At 52.1% G+C, this 23,816-nt stretch overlaps 1 protein-coding gene across 4 annotated transcripts; it reads right to left on the minus strand.

Annotated features, from left to right (window-relative positions):
• Window positions 1-485: 485 nt before the first annotated feature.
• Msantd1 (Myb/SANT DNA binding domain containing 1) lies at window positions 486-23,705 on the minus strand. Of its 4 annotated transcripts, none has more exons than XM_074042713.1 (4): window positions 21,079-23,705; window positions 18,134-18,345; window positions 14,057-14,332; window positions 486-12,589 (listed from the first exon to the last, which is right to left on the minus strand). In XM_074042713.1, the coding sequence occupies exons 1-4, from the start codon at window positions 21,199-21,201 to the stop codon at window positions 12,349-12,351; spliced, it is 852 nt and encodes a 283-aa protein (XP_073898814.1). In that variant the 5' UTR covers window positions 21,202-23,705; the 3' UTR covers window positions 486-12,348. The 4 variants fall into 4 exon arrangements, with proteins under 4 accessions (XP_073898814.1, XP_020020909.1, XP_020020907.1 ...); XM_020165320.2 differs by having other exon boundaries at window positions 18,134-18,398; window positions 21,079-21,227; XM_020165318.2 differs by lacking the exon at window positions 21,079-23,705 and having other exon boundaries at window positions 18,134-21,060.
• Window positions 23,706-23,816: the final 111 nt, after the last annotated feature.

The following is a 23,816-nucleotide window of genomic DNA, read 5'->3' on the forward strand; positions in this document are numbered from 1 at the left end:
AAATATACAGTAAAAATTAAAATGAGTGGACATAATTGAATTGGAAAATCCAAAGAAAGAGACAAGAGAGCAAAAGTTGGTTTTTCAAGATGATTAATGATATCTATCAATCCTTCATAAGGCTAATAAAAAATACAAATTACCAGCATCAGGAAGATCACCAAAGTGCCTACAGATACTAAACAGATGGTAAGAGACTGGCACGAACAACCTTATGGCAACTTATATAAAATGGAAAAATTCCTTTAAAAAGAAAGCACTTGGACCACTAAGGCGGGAAGATCACCAGTTCAAGGCCAGCCAGAGTACACAATGCAATGTCTCAAAATAATACTCAAGGGGAAATAGGAAGTTTGAGTGGCCTTATATTGATTAAAGAAATTGCTGGACACTGGTGGCTCATGCCTGTAATGCTAGCTACTCAGGAGGCAGGGATCAGGAAAATCGCGGCTCGAAAAAACCCTTCACAAAAAAAAAAAAAAAAAAAAAAAAAAAAAAGGCTGGTGGAGTGGCTCAAGGTGTAGGCCCTGAGTTCAAATCCCCAGTTCTGAAAAAAAAATAAACTGAATTAATTATTAAGAACCTTTAAAGAGATGTGTGTTGAAGTCTGCACCTTACTTAGCAATGCATCAGAAAATAAGATGGAGCAAGATGCTGTGGGCTCAAGCCTGCAATGCTAGCTTCTTGGGAGGCTGAGATTGGGAGGGTTGAGTTTTGAGGCCAGTCAGCCAAATAGTTCACAAAACCCCAACTCCAAAATAACCAGAGCAAAATGGACTGAAAGTGTGGCTTAAGCAGTAGTGCACCTGCTTTGCAAGCAGGAAGCCCTGAGTTCAAACCTCACTTCTACCAACCAACCAAACAACAAAAAAAAAACAAGATAGATAGATATGTGATAAGGAAAGTATACAGAATATTAATCTAGGAAATGAGCATGAGTATTCACTCTACAAATCTAGTCTTTGTTTTGAGTGGTTGGAATTCTTCAAAATAAAATGTTTTGAAGAAAAGCCAGCATTTCCCACAAAGAAACTTTCCCAGAAGTAAAACTCCAGGTATTGGAGTGAATCAAACATTTAAGAAAGATAATTCTATTCTTACACAATGTTTTTCAGGAAATGGGGAGATAGATGGCATACTTTTAAACTTCAACACCTGTTTATGGTAAGACTTCTAAGCAAACTGAAGGTAGAAGGAAAGTTCCTCAGTTTAATAAAAGACACTATGAAAACCACAGCGACCATCATTGCGAGGGACTGAGTCCTTTTCCCTATGATCGGCAATAAGACAACAACCTTGAACTGGATGACCGCCCCCCAGAGGAATAAGGCAAGTAAAGGAAAGAAAAGACAGAGAAATTAGTATGTAGGAAGTGTAAGCGGTCTCTGTTTGCAGATGTGATTGTGAACACAGATAATCCTAAGGGACAGCAGAGGATGTGGAGGAGGAGGAAGAAAGAAAGCAAGCTATTTTAGGACTAATAAGTGAGCTTAGCAGGGCTGCAGGTACAGACACAAAGCCCAGGTAATTTCTGGAGGCTAGTGATGGACAACTGAAAAGTTCACACACTAAGGAGTAAGTTCATGAAGTCTGCCCCAGACCTCTCTGAAGAAGAGATCTGCCATGTTCAGAAGCCACAAGACTCAGGTTTTTTAACGTGTCACTTCTCTACAGGTGGGTCCGTGGATTCAAGGACATTTCAGTCAGAATTTTAGAAGGCTTTTTTGGGGGGATAGAAACCAACCAACAGGTTGATTTAAAACTTCTATCAAAATGCAAAAGACATGGACTAGCCAAAATACCTTTTTTTTTTTTGAGTACTGGGGTTTGAACTCAGGGCCTTGCACTTGCTAGGTGGGCGCTCTACCACTTGAGCCACTCCGCCATCCCCCAAACACTTTTTGAAAAGAGGGAGGCTGGACAACTTTCACTGGGTGACCTGAATCTTTCTGCAAAGCTACACTTATCAGGATCAAGCCCAGACAATGGGACCGAATGGAGTCTACAAATAGACCCACTATTGTTCTGTGAATTGATTTTTGACAAAGGCACAGATAAAGCCAATAGGGAAAGGAAATACTTTTTAACAAATGCTTCTGGAATAACAGGATAATCCTATGGAAAACAATTAACACACAACAATTCATTTGAAATGGATCAGAGCCCCAAATGTAATCACAGCTTCTAGGACAGGACACAGAGATGTGTCTTCAAGGCCTTAGTGAAGATTTCTTGGGCACAGGAAGCCTTAGCCATGACAGAAAAATAAATTAGATCATTCTGATTGCATCAAAAATCTGCCCATCAGAAGACAGTGTAAACTTCCGCTTCCAGACAGGATGGAGTCAAGAGGTCTGGACTGGGTCCCTGCTCACTGAGTGCAGGGAGCCTTCTCTTCCCTGGCTCTACACTGCTGTGGGACCCTCAGACCTGCTCAGACAAAGCCATTGACAGTCCTGGCTGATGGGTGGGCTCCCTGGAGGGCATCTGGGGCCAGGGGTTCAGATCCAAGCACCTGGGCCAAATGTGGCCAGGTGAGACCCACTCTGAGCTGCATCTTCAGGGGGCAGTGCACACGGGGTACAAAGTTTCAGATGCAGGCTTCCACCTGACAGGCAAGTCGCGCCATTGTGTCCCCTTTCCCCCTGGACAGGGGAGCTGCAAAGTGTTGGGTGGGGGCTGCCTCCCTCCTCAGCCTGCCCCAGATGCTGGCTCCCCGCCTTCCTCCGCCACACGGCTCTCACTGCTCAGGGCCCTGGTCCAGCCACAGCAGAGCGTCACTGCTCTTGTTGTAACCTAAGCAGATGTCCATTAAAATTCCATCAGCTTCAAAGGCTTGAGCTGCAGTTGATATTTTTAATTATTGTGAAATTAAAATTGTCCCTGTAATTTAATGATAATTGCAGGAGAAGCCAGCTGGCACCCTGGGGAGCCACACTGTTCCCCACCAGAACTTGGAAGTTTTTTGAGCAAGAAAAGACAAAGGCATTTTGGAAAATGAGACAGTGGGGGTCAGGCGCACAGTTAGAATGTAAATTCTGAGCCTCAGTGGGCTCTGGTGAACTGGGACCTCTGCAGAAGCAGCCTGGCTCAGGAAGCAGGGGGGCTGCCAGGAAGAGGCTGTGCCAGAGGCTGGGATTCAGTTATGGGGGGACTCAACAGTGTCACATATCAGGATCTAACCCTGTGGGATTAAGGAACATGAGTAGGTATTGACACTATGGGGAAATTCAAGATGCTTGTGTTGAGGGACATTTGAGGGCTGGGTTATGGTTCCTGCTGGGGCTGGAGGACCTGCCCAGCCTCGGCCCTCTCCCTTCCTGCTCCTGTCACAGGTGAGAACTAGCTTTCAGTGGCAATGGGAGCCAGTCCTGACTGTCTCACACTTCTCTCCCTGGGGACTCTCCCAGATGCATGGCTCCTCCCAGGGGCCTCCCCATATCCTGGCCCCTTTTGCTGACTTGGGCCCTGTGCAAGCATGGTGCATAGGGCTGAGCGGGCCTGGGACCATGCACACAACATAGTGGATTGCTGACAGGAAGGTGAGCACCGCCCTCCTCCCTCCATCAGCCCCATCAGTTCCCTCACTCGCTGGCCACACGTCCGCATCTTCCCCTGCTCTGTGCGCACACCGCGGCCTGAGGCGCCACTGCTGGTGAGCAAGGCAGTGGCTGTCACTCCTCTTTCCTTAACCCTCTCCACGTGAGGCTCACGATCATTTTAGTCCACTTTTTCCACATTAAATTTACCTACTGAGCCCCTCTCCCTCTCCCACGTGGGAACAGGGCGACACGCCCTCTGTCTGGGATTCTTCTCCTGTTTGCCATTACGATACACGCGTCCTTCCCAGCTTCACTTACTCATAAGGACCTTATAGCCTTTGCTGCGGTTATAAGCGGGATTTTGGCGATTACTATCTGGTTATTACGAATACAGAGAAAAGGGAATTTTGTGTATTTATTTTACACTTTGGCCTCTTATTAATGAATTACACCAGTTCCTTTGTGCTCCTGGGGCCGAGCCAAGCTCAATCACAATGTCATGTCATGGTCTCGCCACCTTGTGCTGGACGTGGCTGTCTCATTTCACCGTTGGACACGATGGTTGCGGGGGGCGGGGGTGGACAGCCTTTGTCCCTGCACCTCCTGTCCCTCTTACACGGGACCTTTCCTTCATGTTTGGAGCCCATGCCCTCCCGACGCCGTGAGCTGTGCTGATGGTTCTCAGCTGGCCAGGACCTCACCTTCCTGAAGAAATCCTCCTGGGTCATGGTGTCTATCACTTGCTGACATCTTGTCTAGAATTTTCACACTTATTTTTCTGTCCTTTAGCTTTTAAAAATCAGGTTTTGGTGTTAAGGCTTTAACTGGCTCATAGCATGAAGGGGCACTTTTACCTTCTTTAGAATCTCAGATAGTTGAAGTAGCATCTTAGAAAGGCATTTTGATAATGTCTATTAAAAATCTGAATGCAATTCCTTCTGATACCATAATTCTGCATGTAGAAATTTATAGTATAAGAATATTTGCCACTGATTCCTTAAAAAATTTATCATAGAATTACCATACAATCAAGCAATTATACTTCTGGGTTTACCCAAAATTTGAAAGAGACTTGTGGTACATACCTGTAATCCCAGCTACTCAAGAGGCAGAGGTGAGGCAATCATGGTCTGAGGCCAGCAAAAAGCATGAAACCTTATCTGAAAAATAAACTGAAAACAAAAGGACTAGCCTGGTGCTGGTGGCTCACGCCTGTAATCCTAGCTACTCAGGAGGCAGAGATCAGGAGGATCATGGTTGGAAGCCAGCCAAGACAAATAGTCTGTGAGACCCTATCTCGAAAAACCCTGCATAAAAATAGGGCTGCTGGAGTGGTTCAAGGTGAAGGCCCTGAGTTCAAATTCCAATACCACAAAAACAAACAAAACAAAACAAAAAAACCCCAAAAGGACTGGGGGTGTGGCTCAAGTGGAAGAGCGCTTGCTCAGCAAGTTCAATCCCAAGTACTGACAACAACAAAAAAACTTCAAAGGTATTTATACATTTTATGTTTACTGCAGCATTGTTCAAATTGGTCAGATGGAAGCAACCCAAGTGTCCATCAATGGACAGGTAAGCAAAATGTAGTGTATACACACAATTCAATACCATTCACCCTACGAAAGAAAACTCAAGACACCTGCTACAGCATGGGTGGACCATGAGTGAAATGAGACAGTCACAAAGGGTCAAACACTATCTGTGTCCACTTGGTGAAGCCCCTAGAGCAGTCAAACCCAGAGGACAGAAACTAGAACAGTGGGTGCCAGGGGCTGGAGAGGCAGACTGACTGAAAGTCAGTGTTTCATGGGGACAGAGTTTCAGCATGAGAAGATGAGAAAGTTCTGGGGATGGATGGGGGTAATGGTTGAGGAGCTTACTGCTACTGAACTGTACACTTAGAAATACTTGCATGTCATGTGTATTTTATTACAGTAAAATTACTACAATAAAATACTCAGGACTTAGAATACCCAAATGACTTTTAAAAATAACAGTGCTGAAAGAGGTTTACAAGCAATCAAGAGTATGCACCAGCATTGGGCCACTGTGTTCTGTCTTCAAGGACAGAATACAGACATGGCCCACACGTTCGGTTTTTAAGACAGTCTAAAACCTTCAGTACTGAAGGGATGGCCTCTTCTCCAAACGGCACTATGACATCTGCAGGACATCTGCATGGAAACAAATCTGTACCCACTATAACTTAATGTGACTTTCCCTTTTCTGTACAACTTTGCATTTCCTTAGAGTTAATAATGATTTTTTTAAAGCAAAATGTACACACAGGGATAGCCAGTACACCATTGTCACTGTAGGGAAAGCTGGAAGGATCTATCCAGCAGTGGGAACCATGAACCTGAGGTGCTTCCATGCGGTGGAGGGTAGCTTTCCCATGGACTATGAGGTTAAAACAGCAAGGTGCAGAGCAGTGGGTCCTTGTGAAAAGGTTGTATGGGAAAGAGACATGCATGCCAGCCCCTGTCTTTGGATGTCAATCCCCTGACTCATCAAGCAGACTATGGCAGAAAGGTGTCGCTGGAGCAGGCAGAAGCTCACAGTCCTCATGCAGGCCAGAAACTCAGGCTTAGAGGTGCCTGTGCCGAAAGCACTTTCCAAAGGAGAAGAGAGACTTGCCAAGGATGGCATGGCTTAGCCCACAGCTGCAGAGGCTCCTCCTGGTAAGCTTCAAAGACCCCAGATTGCAGTCCTCCAGCCAGCACAGTCAGCAACATGAGTGTCCAGCTCCCCAGGGCCAGGGCAGCCCAGAGTGGTTGCAGGTCTTGTCTTGCCCTAGGCAAACTCTTAGCTGTGGCTTGCGGGCTGCCTGGGAAAAGGATCAGGGAAGACATCCAAACACAGTCTCTGTGGCTGTCTGACGCCCAAAAGGCTCACCACACACTGGGCCTTTTCTTAGTGACAGCAGAGGGCAGGTCCTGCTGTGCTTCAGGCTGTGGACACTTTCCAAATGCTCTGTGATGGCTGGCTCTGTGTTCCCTTGATTTCTCTCCCCCCGCCCACTCTGGACTTGTGGGAGGGTCTGACCGTACTACCACATGAAGCCAATCCCTCCTGATGTCCAGGGGTGACCTGCATGGGGATAAATACACGGCTCTCGTGGGTGATGAGACAATTGAGGTCCCTGAAGACACTTGATGGTGCACAGCAGGGGAGCAGAATGGCTTTGAAGGAAAAGCAGGAAGCTGAACTTGTGCCCTGCAAGGCAAAACTAGATGCAGGGCAGAGACAAGCCGGGGAACCTGGCCTGCTAGGGCAGGGATTCCTCAACCTCTTGTGGCTCACACTTCACTGAGTTGCTGGGATTCCACGGCTGACTGCATAAGCCAAGGAGGTGCAGGAATTCACAAGCCTGCAGCGTTCAGGCTTTGATGGCCACACTGCTCAGACGAGGCGTTGTTGGGCTTATCTATCTGGAAAGGCAAGGCAGTGTCAGGGCTTCCAAATGGCCATTTCCATGGTAAGATGCCTGTGTCCTGGCTTGGCAGCTGACTCCAGAGGGCCCAACTGGCACAGAATATCTGCTGTCCTGAGTCAGGTGACCAGTGTGAGCTCAGGCTAGCACCCAGGACTTGGGTGCTTCTCCATCTCACCAGCACTGAGCACTGTGGTGTGAGCCCTTCTCTTCACTCAGGCTGATGACTCCTGAGGAAGCCGTGGTCACCTGGGGCTCCATGGTGTCACAGGGCCTCTATGCCCTGTAAGAACCAGGGTGCTCATGTCAAAGTGTGCCTCCCATCTGCTTCCCTGGTGGGGAGGACAACGCTGGTTCCTACCTTGTAGTTCACAGTGCTGAGATCCCCTCTTCTCCAGTTTGCTCAGAGGATATGTGAGTGAGGCTGCTTCTGTCATTGCATTTCAAAATACACCCTCTAGGACTCCCATCTCCTACCCTGCTCTCTCATGCCAAAGCACTTCTCTTCTAACACAGGAAATAATTTACTGACTTTGTCTACTGTCTGTGGAGCCCACCCTGGCTGCAAACTCTGTGAGGACAGGATTTTATCTGCTTTTTATTACTATGTACCCAGTGCCTAGGACATGGCAGGGGAGCCAGCCATCAAATCCTTATGGGATGGGAGAAAATAGGGTCACCTTGATTCATGGAGCTGTCAGTTTTGCACTGTGGAGGGGGCTTGCGTGGTGCTCCACCACTGTGGACAGCTCCAGAAGGGCTGCAAGGTGGACTCTTGCTTAGATCGTCCTACTCACATGCTCATGCTTTTCCAGATCATGGCCTGTCGACCCCTATTTCCACAATAATCTGAAATAATCATCTTGGGATCTTCACTGTGTGACATCTGCTTGACCGCACAGGAGCCATGGTGGGTCCTCAGCAGGAACCTGGACTCATCTGGCAGTTGTCCTGGCTCATCCACTAGGCTGCCAAGAAAACTGTGTTCCCTTAGGACTGTCCTTGATGAGATGGTAAGTGTGATCGAGTGCCTTAAATCTCAACCCTGGAGACCATGTCTCTCTGATGTTCCAGGTGACCAAATGGAAAGAAGTCACCAAGTGCTTCTGTCCTGGGCCTAAATGTCAGGCTGGTAAGACTGACTCATTTTCTTCTTGAAAATGAATGAAGGGAGCTTGTCTTCCAAGGAAGTCAATTGGCAGTGTTACCTATGATACAATTCAAACTTGCACGCAAAAGTCAGAATTTTGGAAAACTTGAGCCCGGCAACATCCCCCTTCCCTGCTGAAACTGATGGTGACGGCTTTGATCTGACACTGACAGTGAACTGTGTCAGGGATGGGAAGCCATGCCACTTGGTGAAACATTTTCTAAATGTCCATCGGCGATGAAGCAAAAGCACAGATGGATAAAGAGCCCCTGAAGCCAGACAGACAGATGGATTCTACTGGAAGACAGAGGGAAGGTCACTGCTATGATCAGACTCCACATCACAACTGCCTTCCAAAAAGGGTGTGGCTCAGTGACACAGTGCTTGCCAAACATGCATGAGGCCCTGGGTTCTATCCCCAGCTCTGCAAAACGAACAAAGACGAGACAAAAAACCCCCAGTGCCCTCTCCCTGTGTTTTGGTAAAGTGGTTAAAATGCCCCTTTCTTTTCCAGGTACCCATGGTGTGAGGCCTTATTTTCTGGTCTGATTTTCACTTGACAGCAGACAGAGCATAGGTGTCGAGGGGACTCCAGCTGGCAGAAATGGGAAACAATGCCACATTTCTTGTAAAAAACTTGTTGTTTCAGAAAACACATTTTCACACACTTCTTACTGATGTGAACATGTAATGGGTTTATTGCTGTTTTGAAAGGAATACATACTTTCCAACTGTCTGATGGTATTCTGGCAGCTGGTGTCGATATTGAGAGTGGGAACCCTGCCAAGGTCCTCCAGTGTCCTCAACCATTTTTACAAGTGGTGAGGGGTCCCAAGACGGCAGTCTGAGAATTGCTGATCCACAGTGGCCCACTGGGTAGTGAGCGGAGCTGCTGAGTTGAAGAGACTGACGAATGGCTCTGTGACGAGGCTGGGCCATCCCCATGTTCACGTGTGACTTCCCATTGGTCTCTGAGACTATCAGCTTCCACACCAGCCTCCTGTGTAGGACATGGTCTCAGGCTGATGCTGGGACTCCTCGGGAGGCTGAGCACATCTTGTGCAGATGAACTGGCCTCAGACCTTTGTCCCCATTCTTTCTTCACATGAATTTGGACCTAATTTTGTCCATTTCAACCCCAAAAGTGCCATGTTGTTGAGAGTATGTTGCAGTTACACGATAAAATGACATCTCACTTGGAATTTTCAGGAGTGTCTGATGACAGGCATTACTTTTCATCTTTCAATAATACCGTACAGTTCTCTCTCTAGAGTTCTACTGTCTTTCTGCTTAAATTCCTCCCCAATTATCCTACTGTTTTGAAAGCAGTTGCTCTACCAGTTGAGCCACCCGACTCCCAGCCCTTTTTGCTTTTGATATTTTTCAGATAGGGTCTCCCTAACTTTTGCCCAGGTTGGCCTCAAACTGCAATTCTCCTATCTCTACACTTGAGCAGCTGGAATTATAAGCATGATCTACTGTACCCGGCTTCATCCTCCTTTTTAATGCGTTTCAACTGGCTTAAAGAGTTCTTGATCTTTTGTACATTTCAGTTTTCTGGGTCTACAAAAATATTATCTGAAAATAAAGGCAATTCTCATTTCTTTATCTCCTTCCTTACCCTGCTCATTTTGTTTACTTATCAATGCATTTGCTATACACATCAAAACAATATCAAATAATAATGGTAAAAGTGAGTGCACTTATCTGGCTCCTGATTTTAGTTTTTGTGTTGACATGTTCTGCTGAACTTTATCAAATATTTCAATGTTTACTGAAAGAATCACTTTTCTCTTTAAATGGACCACAACTAAGGAAGAAATCAGAAAGCTGTCACCAGTGCACTGTGGAAGGGCCAGCCCCATGTATTTGGCAGCTGGCCCTACCAGGTCTTCAAGGAGTCTGCTCCAGCCTGTGGAAAGGGGACAGCACCTAGTGTGACTGAGCTCGAGCCACAGACTCAGCTGAGAGGCAGGAGGAAGGCAACAGAGCAGATTGCTTCCTAACACAAGTACAACAGGGCCAAAGAATGTCCCAGAATTGACACTAGGCACCGAAACACCAATGTGCCACAACCAAGATTCTAGACTGCAAAGAAGTCTAAAGGTGACCGTGTCATCTCGACAACAAGGAGAGGGGGCAGGTCCCACTGCTGTTCCCTCCCTGAGGCTGGGATCCAGCCCTCCTGACAAGAGGTGCAGGTACCTCATGGCCGGCCAGCCTCGTGGTCAGCAGTGCGGGGACAGGTCCCTAAGGGTCCACAGCTGGGGCTCAGCACCAAGGACTGCACAGGTGGCTGCCAGGAGCCCAATATGTTTATTTAGCAAGGGGAACTCTTAGAGTGGTGTCTGTCTAGGAAGCAGAAGTTACCTGAGCTACAGACTCAGCAGGACAGGCTCTCTGGACTCAAGTCTCCAACACTACGACCCTGCACGTTTCTAGGGTCACCCCCACTGCTCTCCAGCGGGGAGCTGGAGCCACCATGCACACCTCTTCCCAGTGATGGGCATGGTGACAGCAACACAGCTGGAAACGCACTGGGGGGAAAGTTTAATGCCATAGACATTGGCAAGTGCTCTACCATCTCCACAGCACCACTGGGCTAGCACTCTCTAGATACACACTGCCTGCAGCCTAAAGCAAGACAATCTGAGTTCACAGCACGCAGACCGGGGACACCCAGGAAGGGCTGAGGAGGGAAAGAGGACACAGAATCCAAGAGCGAAGTGGCGCTTGCTTGCCACTCTGCCTCTGGGCTTCACTCCCACAGGCAGTTGGGTCTGGCCTCTGCACCACCTAGAGGAGCATGGTAGTCCCACACGTGACAGAGCCCCTGGCCACTCTCTTGCTTTGCTGACCTCAGTAGCACTAGTGACCTTCCACTGCAGTGTCTGAGGGCTGGCGGTCTCACATCAGGATGACAGGAGCGGCTGCCTGGCAGAGCCCTGACACTACTCCCGTCCTGGGATCTGGAGCTGTGTTTGCACGGCAGCCAGAGGGAGCTTCTCTAAACCACAAGGCGAACTGTGTCACACCGCGTCACTGGCCTGCCGACCACCTTCACAGACCCATATTCTGTCTGTGCAGCAGACTGTCCAGCTCCACGGCATGACTCAAACATGCCTGGTACCCAGCCTCTTGTGCAGCCCTGGTGACAAAAGCCAAGTCCTGGCCAATGACACTACAAATTCAGTCAAGGGGCTTCTCGAAAGAATTTTCCATCCGGTGAAATATCAGAGGAAAGCTCGCCACAGTGGCCTCTCCCCTCGCCCCCAACCCTGTGTATGTCGAATCCAGAGCTATACTTGCTAGAGCATTCCTGGGAAGTTTGGAAAACACCCAAACTTGTCCCTTTGGTTGGTACATGGCCCTTGGCAGCCTGGCTGCTGACGGCAGTGCCTCCTTGCTGCTCTGGGGAGTTGCTCAGCATCTTCCAGCCTGTTTCCAGCAGCATGTGGACCTGGCTCCTCCTTGTCCTCAGACCAACCCTCCTGTCTAGCACTTATCACAATCTGCTACGATTTTTCTGCTATTTGTCCTCACTGTGGGAGGGTCCGGAAGGCCAGGGCCTGTGTCTCACTTACCCTGCTATTTTCAGGGCCTAGAAGATGCACAGGGCGGAGCTGGGAGCAGGCGTGTTGCTTGTACTGCTGTTATTGCTAAGTGGCCATGGCAGAACTGAGGCTGCAAACTGATGAATAAAAGGCCATCGGAAGGCAATGTGGGCTCTGTGGGGTTTGCCCTAGAGTTAGAGGATATGTTAGGGTGGATGCAGCAGGCCCTGGAGGAAGATGTGGGAGCTTCCCCTTTGGAAGAGCTTGCCCAAGTGCCAACCTACACCTGACCTCTCACCATTTGCTTCGTTTGCAGGACAGATCAGCCTGGTGCTGCCCCTTCAAGTCAGAGAAAGCCCACTCTGCTTCCAGCCATGGTAAAAAGAACAAGTTTAATATCAAAAGCTATTTCCAGTACCACTGTAGTGACTCTGCTGGACAGTGGATTCTAGAACATTCTAACTAGGCGTGACTCTGGAGTCCCTGGCCTGTGTGGAAGAACAGCGTTCATGCTGGAGATGGGTCCCCGGCTCCCCTGGCCTGTGGGGTCCTGGAAAAGCCCCCGGGAAGGGAAAGTCCTACCGGGAGCAGCCCCCGAGGCCAGGCTGGAGCCACCCGCGGCCCAGGCGGGTCAGATGGCGGGCCGCACGCCCCCGCTGCCCGCGGCGCCTAGACGTTGGACTTGGCGATGATCCTCTCGAGCAAACTCATCATGCGCTCCTGGAGCTGCAGGCCCTGCACCTGCAGGATGTTCTGCTGGTCCAGCGCACGGCGGACCTCGCGGCAGGTCTCCTCCATGGCGCGGCTCAGCCGGCGCTGCTCCTCCAGCATGGCCTCCAGTAGCCGCAGCTTCTTCTTCTGCAGGTGGCAGCTCTGCACCTTGCGCTTTTTCACGGGCCGCTCCTCCGACCTGCGGTGAAAGGACAGTAGTGGCTTTGGGAGTGCTGGTCACAGTCAGGCCCACCCGACCCTCTCAACCGCCAATGAGGATCCTGAGGCCCCTGGAGCCATGGTGCTGGTTAGGGTCCTGCAGTCCATACACGTGAGGAGGGGCCGGAGGTCACTTGCCATGACAAGGAGAGAGCAATGGGGACTAGCAGGTGGCCTTATGACACTCCACACCCTGCACTCTGAGGAGGTGGGTGTCTTGGGCCACAGAGGGGCACACTGACCTGAGAGCACCCCAAGGCTCTCAGGGGGTTCAGGGGTACAGAGGCCTGCCCTAGGGAAAGACAAGAGGCTAAGTGGGAGGGGCTGGGCTGTGTGTGGCACTTGGTGCTCCTCAGGGAAGCCAGAGACGGCCAGTTCCAGCTGGCCTTGGGCAGACGGGGAACCTGGGATCTGAGTCCTCCATCTCTCAGCAGTTGGAGATGGAGCCAGCGTGCCTGGGGGTAGAGAGGCAGGAGGACAGGTCGGCTGGGCTCCTCCCCAGGACCTGGAACTCTGACAGAACAGAGACATGGAGACTTCACCACCTGTCCCATGGTCTCTGCTGCTGGGGTGGCAGGCACCGTGAGCCTAATAGCCCATGCTGGAGAGTAAGGAGCTGCCAAATCCCACCAGGCCCCAAGGCCCTCCCCGGTGCCTGGCCATCCCCGTCCTGTGCTCTGTGTTCTGAGCAGAGTGGGGGGGATCAGTCAATCTCAGGGATGAGACAGCGGCAGCTGAGCCTGGGAGCTGGGCTCAGTAATCCATGGGAACCATTGGCCACAAATCTCAGGCATCACTGCTAACCCGGTCTGGATGCAGTGAAGGCCTCGTGCTCTGGGCCCTTCAATGAGAAAGCTCCTTTAGGGAAGGGAGCACTAGGTGAATTAGGCAGTAGCTCCTGGCCCCAGGGATGTCAGATGGAGGGACCCTCCTCAGAGATGCCTTCCTTATCCCTCCTCCTCTCAGACAGACTTGAAGACCAGGGAGCAGGGGAGAGACTGTGACTCAAAGTTCCACTCTTACTTCCTAGTATCTTCAACTGGCCATCCCCTATTTTACCTTGAAAACACATCCATAAATATCCCCTCCTCTGGGCTCCATGGCTCACACACCATGGCACTTGGCTGTCCTGTGAGCATCTCACAGACATGGCCATTTAGCCAGCACAGGCCTGGTGTGAAGTGTATGATGACAGGGGAAGTGTGGTCTGACACCCTCTCGGAGCTGGGTCCTATATCTTCCCTCCCTGATGCTGGCAGCCACCCTCCAAGGGAGGACTGATTCATCCCCACTTCATAGGAGGGAGACTGAGGCCAGAGAGGTCAAGGATCTTCCCATGCAGCTAGGACGTAATGATGCTGCAAATGAGCCCCGTCTGCGCATCGGCACTAAAGCCCTGGCAGCCAGAGGCACCCGGGTCAGGAGAAGAAGAGAGAAAGCACACTACCTGAACTTAAGGGACAGTAAGCTGGAGGAGCTGTCGGAGCGATCGTCCTCGAAGCGGCCTTCGTAGGAGCACTGGGTATACGGTAAGTACAGAGGGGTGGACTTAGCGGACGGCGACAGAGACGCCTCAGTCTGGGATGTGGAGGGCCCCGGCTGCTGGCCATCCGGCAGTTTGCCCTCACAGGACTCAGGGACCTTGGCCAGAATCCTATCAATGGCTAGGTAATAGGGCCAGTCCGGCGGGACGGACTCGCTATCTGTCATGCATTTTAATTTCCTGAAACGAAAGACACAAGAGCCAAGGGTGAGAAACAGCTGGTACAGCCCGTTCCGCCTGGCCCCTTGGCAGAGGGGCACACGAGGGCTCTGGGACCCGGGCTGGCACAGGCAGGAGCCACTCTCGGCCAGCACAGGCCTCCCCAGCAAACTTGGTTAAGCTCCAGGGCCCAGGTGACATCGAACTTAGAAAGAAGAGAAGCTTTGGGACCCGCGTGGCCTTACGTGTTAAAAAGGCAGCACACACCCAAAATGAGCAAGGGCATCTGTAGATGCTAGGATCGTGGGGCTGGGTCCCGTTGTTCTCTCTGTTTTTCTGTAGTTTCTAAACTTTGTGCAATGAACACATAAGTAAACCTTCACTAATAAAATATCATAATAAACTAGATAATATAGTATAAATATAGTCATAATATATCATAACACAGCAGTTGGGGTTTTCTAGAGGATGCCTCCAGGAAAGAGAACCATGGGCATGCAGGCCACATTGTCCACAGCTCTGAGTCAGTGTCTTGTCTCTACCACACTGCTGTGTGAACTTGGGCAGATTCATTAACCTCTCTGAGCCTCCGTTTTTGCATCAGTAAAATGTGGATGAAAGAGTAAGTCCCTCCCAAGGCTAAAGGGAAGATTTAATTAAATAATACCTGGTGCTTGGCAAATAGCAGGCCAGGCTCCAGTATCACTCCTGATTGAACCTAACAGGAAGTCACTGTTAGGTCTTAACCTAGTGTCACTATCACTGTGTCAGCCTAAGAAGGAGCCAGGACCCCCAGAACCTGCAGCCCGCTTGTGAATAGTGGGGCTAGGCTCTTCCCTCATGGCCCAACAGCCTTCTCCACTTGGACCCTGCGCTGAGGGTTGGCACGGTGTAGCTCTGCCTGCAATGGGCCAAGCCTTCCCAGACCCTGATCCCACCCTCTCTGCAGACAGGTCCCTGGCTTCAGCTGTCCTTTGGGAGGTAAGGACTCAGAAACTGGGGTCCTAGGGTAGCTAAGCCACTCTGGTCAGCCAGGGAAGAAAAGGTCACAAAGCAAGATGGGTAGGGGAACCTCTGCCCCATCAGACCATTGTCCCAAGGCCCAAGCCTCCCCACACCTGCCAACACTCATCTTATGGGAGAGGTCTGGGGCTATGAGGACCAAGGCCCAGGCCAGGACCAGCTCTACCCTTGGGGCTGGATGTCTCCTGTCTCCACAGGGGGCTCCCTGCCAGGGTGGGGCACTACTCACACTGGGCCCAGGGATGACAAGCTTCTGAGTGGGTGACCCCCAGCAAACAGGCACAGCCAGGGAGGAGGTCTGCTCCTGGGGGCAGGCAGTGGCCAGCCACAGCAGAAGGTGCTGGCTTGGGGAGCAGTGTCAAGGCTCAGGGGTACCCCCACCCAAGTGGAATACTCTTAACAGGAAGCAGGGACAGGTCACTTCAGGCAGCGCACAGCCTCTCTGTACTCTCGACAGCGGGAGCACAGTTCATCTTCCCTGGGGGGGCGGGGGCACAGGGAAGGTGAGATTAACACCTGTGACCGTATCAGCCTCCGCTCAGGGTCCCTGCAGCACCCAGCTCTTTCTGCTCCACTTGAGCCAGCACACTCCTGGGAGAAATGGGGGGAAAGCCTGTCTCCAGCACAGGAAGACCCAAGTGGTACTCCAACCAACCATGCTCCGTGGAATCCAGCCACCTGTTCAGACTTCCTTAGCACAACAGCCTTAGTATAGAAAGAACTCTCACAAAAAAATAAGAAAGCCTCTGCAATGGAGAGGCTGGGGTGGGCAGATAAAGAACTGGTCACCCAGTCAAAGTTTTGTCCTATCAAGGACTGTGTGGCAAGACCCTCTTCCTCTCTAGGTCTCAGTTTCCCCCTTGGTTAATAAGGGCTGGTAATGACAGCTGTGAGGAGTCATGGTGTGTACATGGTTCATAAACTGTGAAGTGCTGTGTGTCCCTGCATCCAGTTTGCAGTGGCTGGTGGCCCCTGCTATACCCTTATTACCTGGGCCTACAGGACTGGAGACAGAACCCTTCCCTGAGACTCTGAGAAGGCTTTCAGGGTAAATAATGAATAACCCAGCTAGACACCAATCAGAGCAGACTGGGGGGCACTGCCCATGAATTACTGAGGCACAGGAAACAGCCAGTGCTGTCTCCTATCTCTCCTAGGAGCCCCTTCCTTGCCAGGCACTGGAATGGGGGCTGTGGGGACGGGGGCACCAGGCTATTGGCTGCTGTCTCCACACGTCCACGTCCACCTCTTCAGACACCAGATTCTTCTTAGTTCTTACATCATCAGCCAGAGGCTCAAATTTAACACCCGTTATGCTAAGTGACTCCAATGCCGGCAGACCCTCAGCAGCTGCGGGGAGATGGGTTCTGGCTCCCAGGCCTGGCTGGGGGCCAGCACTGAGGGTCAGAAATAGGCCTTGGAAGTCAAATCAGCCCAAATGGAAACCGAGCTTCATGGCCTTATGGTCTGTCCAGGATCCTGCTGGACCTTTCACGGTTCCCAGGGAAGCCAGAGTCCATGGACTGGGGCTGGGACATTTCTTGTCTTGCTGTAGGTCATTTCCTCACCTGTGAGGGACATGGGCTCCTTTTCCCTGTAGACCAAGCCTGCAGAGTGTGGTCTACACTGCCCTACTGCCAGCACCTTTGTGAGATCCTCAGGATAGCCCCTCTTGTGCTGGGACACTGACAGCTCCTGGGCAGTCCCAGGTCCAGCCTGTCCACAGAGCCAGTGCTTTCAGTTACTGCTCACCCCCACCCCTCAATAGCCTCCAGCTACCCTGGCAGAATGAGCCCCTCACAAGACCCTCCTCACATCCATGCCCTTCACCCCTTGCTAGGACCTTCATCCCACACAAGCCTCTCCTCATGCCCACAAGTCCGTAATTCTGCCCCACCCGTGACCTCTGACCTGAGACCCTCTCCACATGGACAGGGCCTCATGCATTGTAAGGGGCTGGGCATGTGGGACCATAACCACTTGCTCCTGATGGCAGAGCTGCCCCAGACCTCGGGGTCATCTGTGATCCTCATCCCATGGTTCCCCATAGGCTCGCCTCTGGCTGTAGGCCAGAGACAGGCAACCTGGCACACAGTGGAGGCAGGACTCAGCACCCCAGACTGAGCATCCCTAAGGCCAGGGCAGAGATCCACTCCTCCTCCCAGAAACAATTCTCTGCCCATGAGCTAGGTACCATCTGGGCAGTCTGCGGACTCCAACATTAGCCCTAAACACCCTTCTCACCAACCCTAAGACAGGCTCTGGCTTACTTGCTGCTCAAAGTCCCAGAGCATCAAGACAAGACAGGCCCAGGAACCAGCCTCCTTCTCACTCTGGCCTCAGTCTCCCTGAACTGTACAGGGGATCCTGACACCCTGCTGAGCTTGTGGGCTGTGGTAGGGCAGGCAGAGCCAAACCTGGCTGGTAGACAGCAGTCCCAGCTGGGGTGAAAGGGCTGTGGGTAAGGAGGGCACTACCTGCAGGTGGCACCTGGCTCTGAGGCACCATAGGGTACAGGCATAGGTCTAGTGTGCATCCTTAGAACCACCTGGCCATGGCCCAAAACCAGCCCCAGACTCAGGAAGTTGAGAGCAGTCCCAGACCTGCCACCTTGAGACCAGTTTCCTGCTCTTGCTGGGCCTCAGTTTCCCCACCTCTGCAATGGGAAGCTGCACACATGCCTTCTGAAGGCTGTCTTGCCCACGGGGCTCTGACTCATAGGTGGGTCACACACCCTCCCTGGCCAGGAGCAAGGCCAACAGTCTGGGCCCTTCCCGCCTGCCGTCTCAAGGCGCCCACCTGTACTGGAAGGTCATGTTGGTGATTTTGATCTTGATCTCCTCACCCAGCCGGCGCTCACCAGTCATCTCGAAGAGCTTGCTGGCCATCTTCTCATACACCTTGGCGTTGCGCTTGGTCTGCTTGAGCTCATCGAAGAACTCCTCCCAGACAAACATGAGACCACGCATCTCAGCGTCAGTCCAGTTGCGGGCCCGCCGGTGCTTCTCAGTCTGAGGAGACACAAGGTAGCTGGGCACTTCGGCCGCCGCCATGCTGGAGGCACCTGCAGGGTTAAGGATGGCGCTCAGGTGGGGCCCCAGGCCTGGCCAGCGCACCATGGGCGGGAGGCAGCGCGCTCGCTCAGTCGCTTGCTTGAGGCAGGCAGCTCCACGCTCAAAATGGGGCCTACATCTGACAGGCAGGAATTTAGTTAAAAGCTTTTAAACGGGAAACGTCATTTTGATGTCACGTTTCCATAGCAACAGAGCAACTGCATAAGCTACAACAACAGAAACCTTTTAACTGAAAGCACAAGAATCAGGGCCGCACTGACGGGCCATCAATATTGCAGCAAGTGGCTGGGCCCAAACCCGAGGCCAGCTCCCAACTCTCCTCCCACCTGGGCTGGCCTTGTGGCCACAGGGAGAGAGCTGCTTGCGCCGTGCAGCCCAGGTTCATGCAGAGTGGGATCCAGGTGGCATCCCCATGTCAGCATCACTTGGCTCATGCAGGCCAGGGGCCTGAGGAAGCCCAAAGATGGGCAGTGGGCTGGGATAGGAAGAGCAGAGGGCCAAAGTGAAATGGTACTGGGGAAACAGAGAATGGGCAGACAGGGATACTGAGGCCCCAAGTGCTGCCCTGATAAGTGCTGGTAGGGGTCCCTACCTAGCTGAGAGACCCTCACCCTCCCTCAGAAGTCTCCTGCCAGGCTTTACTGAGGCTGGGTCCTTGGTCTCAAGGGTCAGCTGCTTCGTTAGCACAGGGCTGGGGGCCTCCCCTATCATTTGCTTCTTTGCTTCTCTCTCCAACCAATAAATACCCTAGGACTCAGGTTGTGTGGATACTGGGAACCCAAGCTGGCCAGAGCCAGGCTCTGGCCAGCTGTGCAGGCCAGGGGTCCCAAACTCTGACCTTCAGCACAGGCCAGGGGCTGGGGCTAGCACTGATGGCAAAGGTAAACCCTGTTCTGAGATAAGGAGGAGCCCCTGGGAAAACTGGAAATGGCCAGAGGGCACTCAATGGGAAGAGCCAGCCACAGCAGGGTCGTGTGTCAGGGACCAGCTGGAGCATGCAGGAGCTATGGGGAGGAAGCCCAGCAAGACTGTACAGTGGGCAGTGTGCGACTGCTGGGATAAAAGGACTGAAATGCTCCTAGGGCTGAGCAGGGACCTCAGCCTGAGGAGTCAACTGCAGCCAGAAGAGTAGGAACATGGTGTGTGGGGTCTACAGAGGAAAAGTGCCATGCCATGGCATCAACAGCTAACTTTTAAAAGGTAAAAACAGGACTCCATGATGTCCAAGGCCCTGTGTGCCCAGCCTGCTTACAAGATCCATGGGCCTGTGCACCTTTGGAGGTCTGCCTGGTTTCGAGGCACCCAGTATAAAACTCTCTGTCAGCAGGGGGACGATGGATGCACGTCTGTCCCCCTTGGGCCTGACCAAAGACCCGAACACCTGAGTATGGAGTGGGCAGCATCTTTGAGCCTGTGGTGTTGTCTGAAAGGAGCACATGTGACCCCCTGGGGTGGGGGATGACTGGGGACCATCTGCCAGCATGGGGAGGGACCTGGACTGCAGTCAGAATGGGAATTACCTGTGGGGAAAGAAGGGGTGGCGCATGGACAGCCCTCAGAGAGCTCTCTGTGCCCTTTGCTGGTGCAGGCCAAAACCCGGTCCTACCATCAGCTCCTGGGGGGATAGCTGAACCTATTCCTCTCCGAACTCTAGGGGTCACCACCTTTAGTTTACTGCTTGGCCATGCTGCACCTCCCAAGGAGGTGCTCAGGATGGGACCCCAAACATTGACACATTGGCAAGGCCAGGCCTTGGTTACCTTGCTGGACTGCCAGCCTGCTGCTGTCGCCTAATGGCCACCCTGGGGCCTGGTTCCCACAGCTCTCAGGAGGGTGTGTGTGGTGCCTAGAGGGTCCGTTTCTCCGGGAAGCCTCTATTCTGCAGGCTCAGGGGTCAGCACTCTCAAGGAAGGCTAGGAACCTGGTTCCACTGTCCTTCCTAACCATGACGTCAGGGGCAGCAGCCCCCAGAACACAGGGAAAGACAGGTAAGCATGGCTTGGGGGCTGGGCACCCAGCTTTTGAATCCAGCTGAATCCTATTCAGTGAGCAACCTTATTCAGCATGGCCCCCAGCCTCAGTGTTCTCATCTCTGCAATGGGAATGACAGGGCCTGGCAGAGGCACAACCCCTCTAAGATCCTGGGGCGGTCACAGGGCCCCATTTCCACTCCCAGCCCCTTTTACACATCACCTTGGAATTTTTGATCAAAGATTTTTTTGGTGGTACTAGAGTTTGAACACGCTCTTTGGTACTGCTTGAGCCATGCCTCCAGCTCAGCACACAGCCTGCTATGCTGTCGTGGCTGGGGACAGTTGCTGACAAATGGATGTCACTGTTGTTATCAGGGTCCTAAACTCAGATAGCTCCAGAGGTGGTACCTACTACCCCAACTTGCCTGAGTCTAGTATGCACAGGGTAAAAGAGCTACCAGCAGGAGCTGCCCACTCTCCAGGTGCCACCTTCAGGGAGTGAATTTGGGCTCCTGCCTTCTCTTCTCAGGTTTGGGGTGCACTGGAAACTCCAGGACAATGGCACTCTCTGGGGGTCCCCTCCTGAAGCAGAGCCCTCGCCTGGGCATCCCAAAAATATGAGTGAACTGGGTTGGTCAAACCTAGTTGTCCCCACCTGGGGCCCCTGTGACTCTCCCGAAGGCGAGGGGCTCCGTACCTTGGCACAGCTGCATGGCCTGCTGGGACCCTCAGTCGCTGAGACTAGGAGGCAGAGGGCCCAGGGCTGGGCACCCAGCAGCACCTGCAGGGAGAGGGGGCAGATCAGCCTCAGCAGCAACATGCCTCAGAGGCTGGGATCCAGACTGGTCCTGCTGTGCTCAGGCAAGGCCCACATTCTCTGGGTCTCAGCCTCCCCTCTAAATGAGGCTTGGCCCAACCAGACATCTGTTCTGCTTGGAACTTCTGGTACCTGCTGTACTTGACCTGACAGGCTGCAGGAAATCAGGCTTGATCCGGGTGGTGGTACAAGGCTCAGCCACACAAAGCACAGAGCGGGAACTGGGCAGCTCACTGAGGGATGCCAGGCACCTTTTGGGAGTAGGTGGCTGTGAGCCAAACCCGTCATAATGGGCAGAAAAATTTGGAGGTTGAGCCCAAGACTTGGTAAAGGCCTGGAAGTACCTGTGTGTGTGTGTGTGGGGGGGGGAGTACATGAGTATGGTCCAGACATAGTAGGGCCTGGGTAGCTAAGGAGCTTGGACTGCTCTGGGAAAGGAGGGAGGAAGGGACTGTCTTAATGGGGTCTGGCAGCCTAGCCTGAGGTGGAGAGCAGAGAGCCTTAGGTGCATAGCTTGAGTGCTGGGCATTGCCATCCTTTTCCCCATCAACAAGGAACCCAGATCCCTAACTTTTGGCCCTCTGCCTTGATGAACAGTCCTGAATAGATGGCTCCATGGCATACCCACAGCCTAAATGCCTCTGTCCCCAGTAGCACAGTGATGGGAGTAAGCTGTGGGGGAGAGGCAGGGAGGAATGCAGGCATGTAGTGTCCAGGAAAGCCAAAATTCCACAGAACTGGGACTGCCTCTGCCCACAAGCCCCTGGACTATGGGTGGCAGTGCTTGTAGACCAGACTGGGGTCCTCAGAGAATGCCTTATTTCTTGACACCACTTTTGGACTGCCCAAAGCAGGGCTTCCTGCTCTGACAGCCAGTCTCTCCTACAGCAGCACCCAGGAGGCCTGGAGTCTGGCCTATGGCACACCATACTCACCTCACCCTGGCCTCCCTCATTTGACATGCAGTGTGTTAGACTTCCCATTTGGGAAGCTACTTCATAACACTTTTTATAACAAGGCTGGAAACAAACACTACTTAAGGCAGGAGTGCTAGTCCTCCTGCAGCAGCAGGAGGCAGGGGCAGGAGAGGAGGGATCCCAAGTCCCATGCATCTGACTTCCTCCCCCTGCCCAGGTCTCCTTTGGGTAGGTGGGCAGGGCCCCCTCTGGTGAGAAGGAGAGTGGTGGTAGGTTCTGGTGCTCTGCTGCAGAGGCTGGAGTCAGTGGGATATGCTGATGACAGCCCACACAAGGGGGCTCACTGCTTCTTTCCATTGGGTCTGGGCCCTGTTTCTGGAAATAACATGCATGCTGGTATGCCAAGAGTCTGTTGTCTACACCTGAACCAGGAAGGCAGTGCTTTATTTAGCTGAAGTGACCAGAACTCAGATAGCTCTTAAGGGTGAGTTCACGGGGGTCCTGGAGTTATGGCCAATGAGGAGAGATTTAGAGAGTTGAAGTGACTCCAGATTTTCCATCAAATGCTTAATAGTAACTGGAGAGGGGGTTAGTGGGGAGGAAAGAATCAAACCTGGCAGGACCATCTGCCAGGCCCCTCTGGCCAAGTACTCACCATCCCATGCAGACACAGCAGACCCCGGACCTCAGGAAGGCTGGTGGCACGAACCACACAGAACCTGAGAAGGCTGCAGGAGCAGACTGGCCACCTCAGTCCACTGGCCCTCGCTGCCTCTCCTGGCACTGATTGTGCCAGTGTGCTTTGCTGAGGGAACAGTGGACATCTCCCTCCAGTCATCTGGAACCAATAGGCATTCAGCTAGTATATACCAAATACCCTGCCCTGAGGCAACGCACAATCCAGAGTTGCTCTTGTAGGTTGGTGGTAAAGCACCTGTACTCCAAGATTACAGCACAGACCACCCCAGTGGATAAGCCAACCCAGCTAAGGAAGGTGACCTGGCAAGGTGCTATTTCAGATGAGGGCTGGTGAAGTGTCTCAAGTGGTAGAGCACCTGCCTAGCAAGTGTGAGGCCCTGAGTTCAAACCCAAGTACTGCAAAAAAAAAAAAAAAAAAAAAAGAAAAAAGAAAAAAATCCTATTTCAGACAGGAAAGACTTACATACTACAAAAGATAGGTGGGCACCATGGACACAGTAGCTAGATCAGATCAAAAATGGGAAGGTCAGCTGTGTTGAGGGGTACTAGGATCCAGCTGGCAGAAGCACATTGTGTTAAGGGCCAGGGAGACAGAGTCAGCAGGACTGTGTGGGGCCTCCAAAGCCAAATTTGTGCCCTGTGTGAGGACACAGCTCTTACTGCCCCTCCAGGACCCTGGAGTCACCCGTGGAAGCAGAAACAAAAGGGCCACAGCAGAGGCCTTTAATGATGTACTTACAACAGCCCTAACTACCAGATTTGCCAGTCAATGTCTGCTGGACAGGGAGACCACCTACACTAAGGCTTATGGACACCTTTGTAGGAAGCACCTACCAGGCTAGCCCCAGCTCCAAGCTCTGCTCTCATCGTTGTACCTGCTGGCAGCTGCCTGGGCTCTGATGTGTCTGCTGACTGCTGGCAGGCAGGCAGGCAGTGCTGACCCTCAGGAGAAGAGCACCAAAGGTTCTCAAAGTCTGGAAAGCCAGTTCTCACAGACAGAGT

Source organism: Castor canadensis, chromosome 9, assembly GCF_047511655.1.
Source record: "Castor canadensis chromosome 9, mCasCan1.hap1v2, whole genome shotgun sequence".
Lineage (NCBI taxonomy): Eukaryota > Metazoa > Chordata > Mammalia > Rodentia > Castoridae > Castor > Castor canadensis.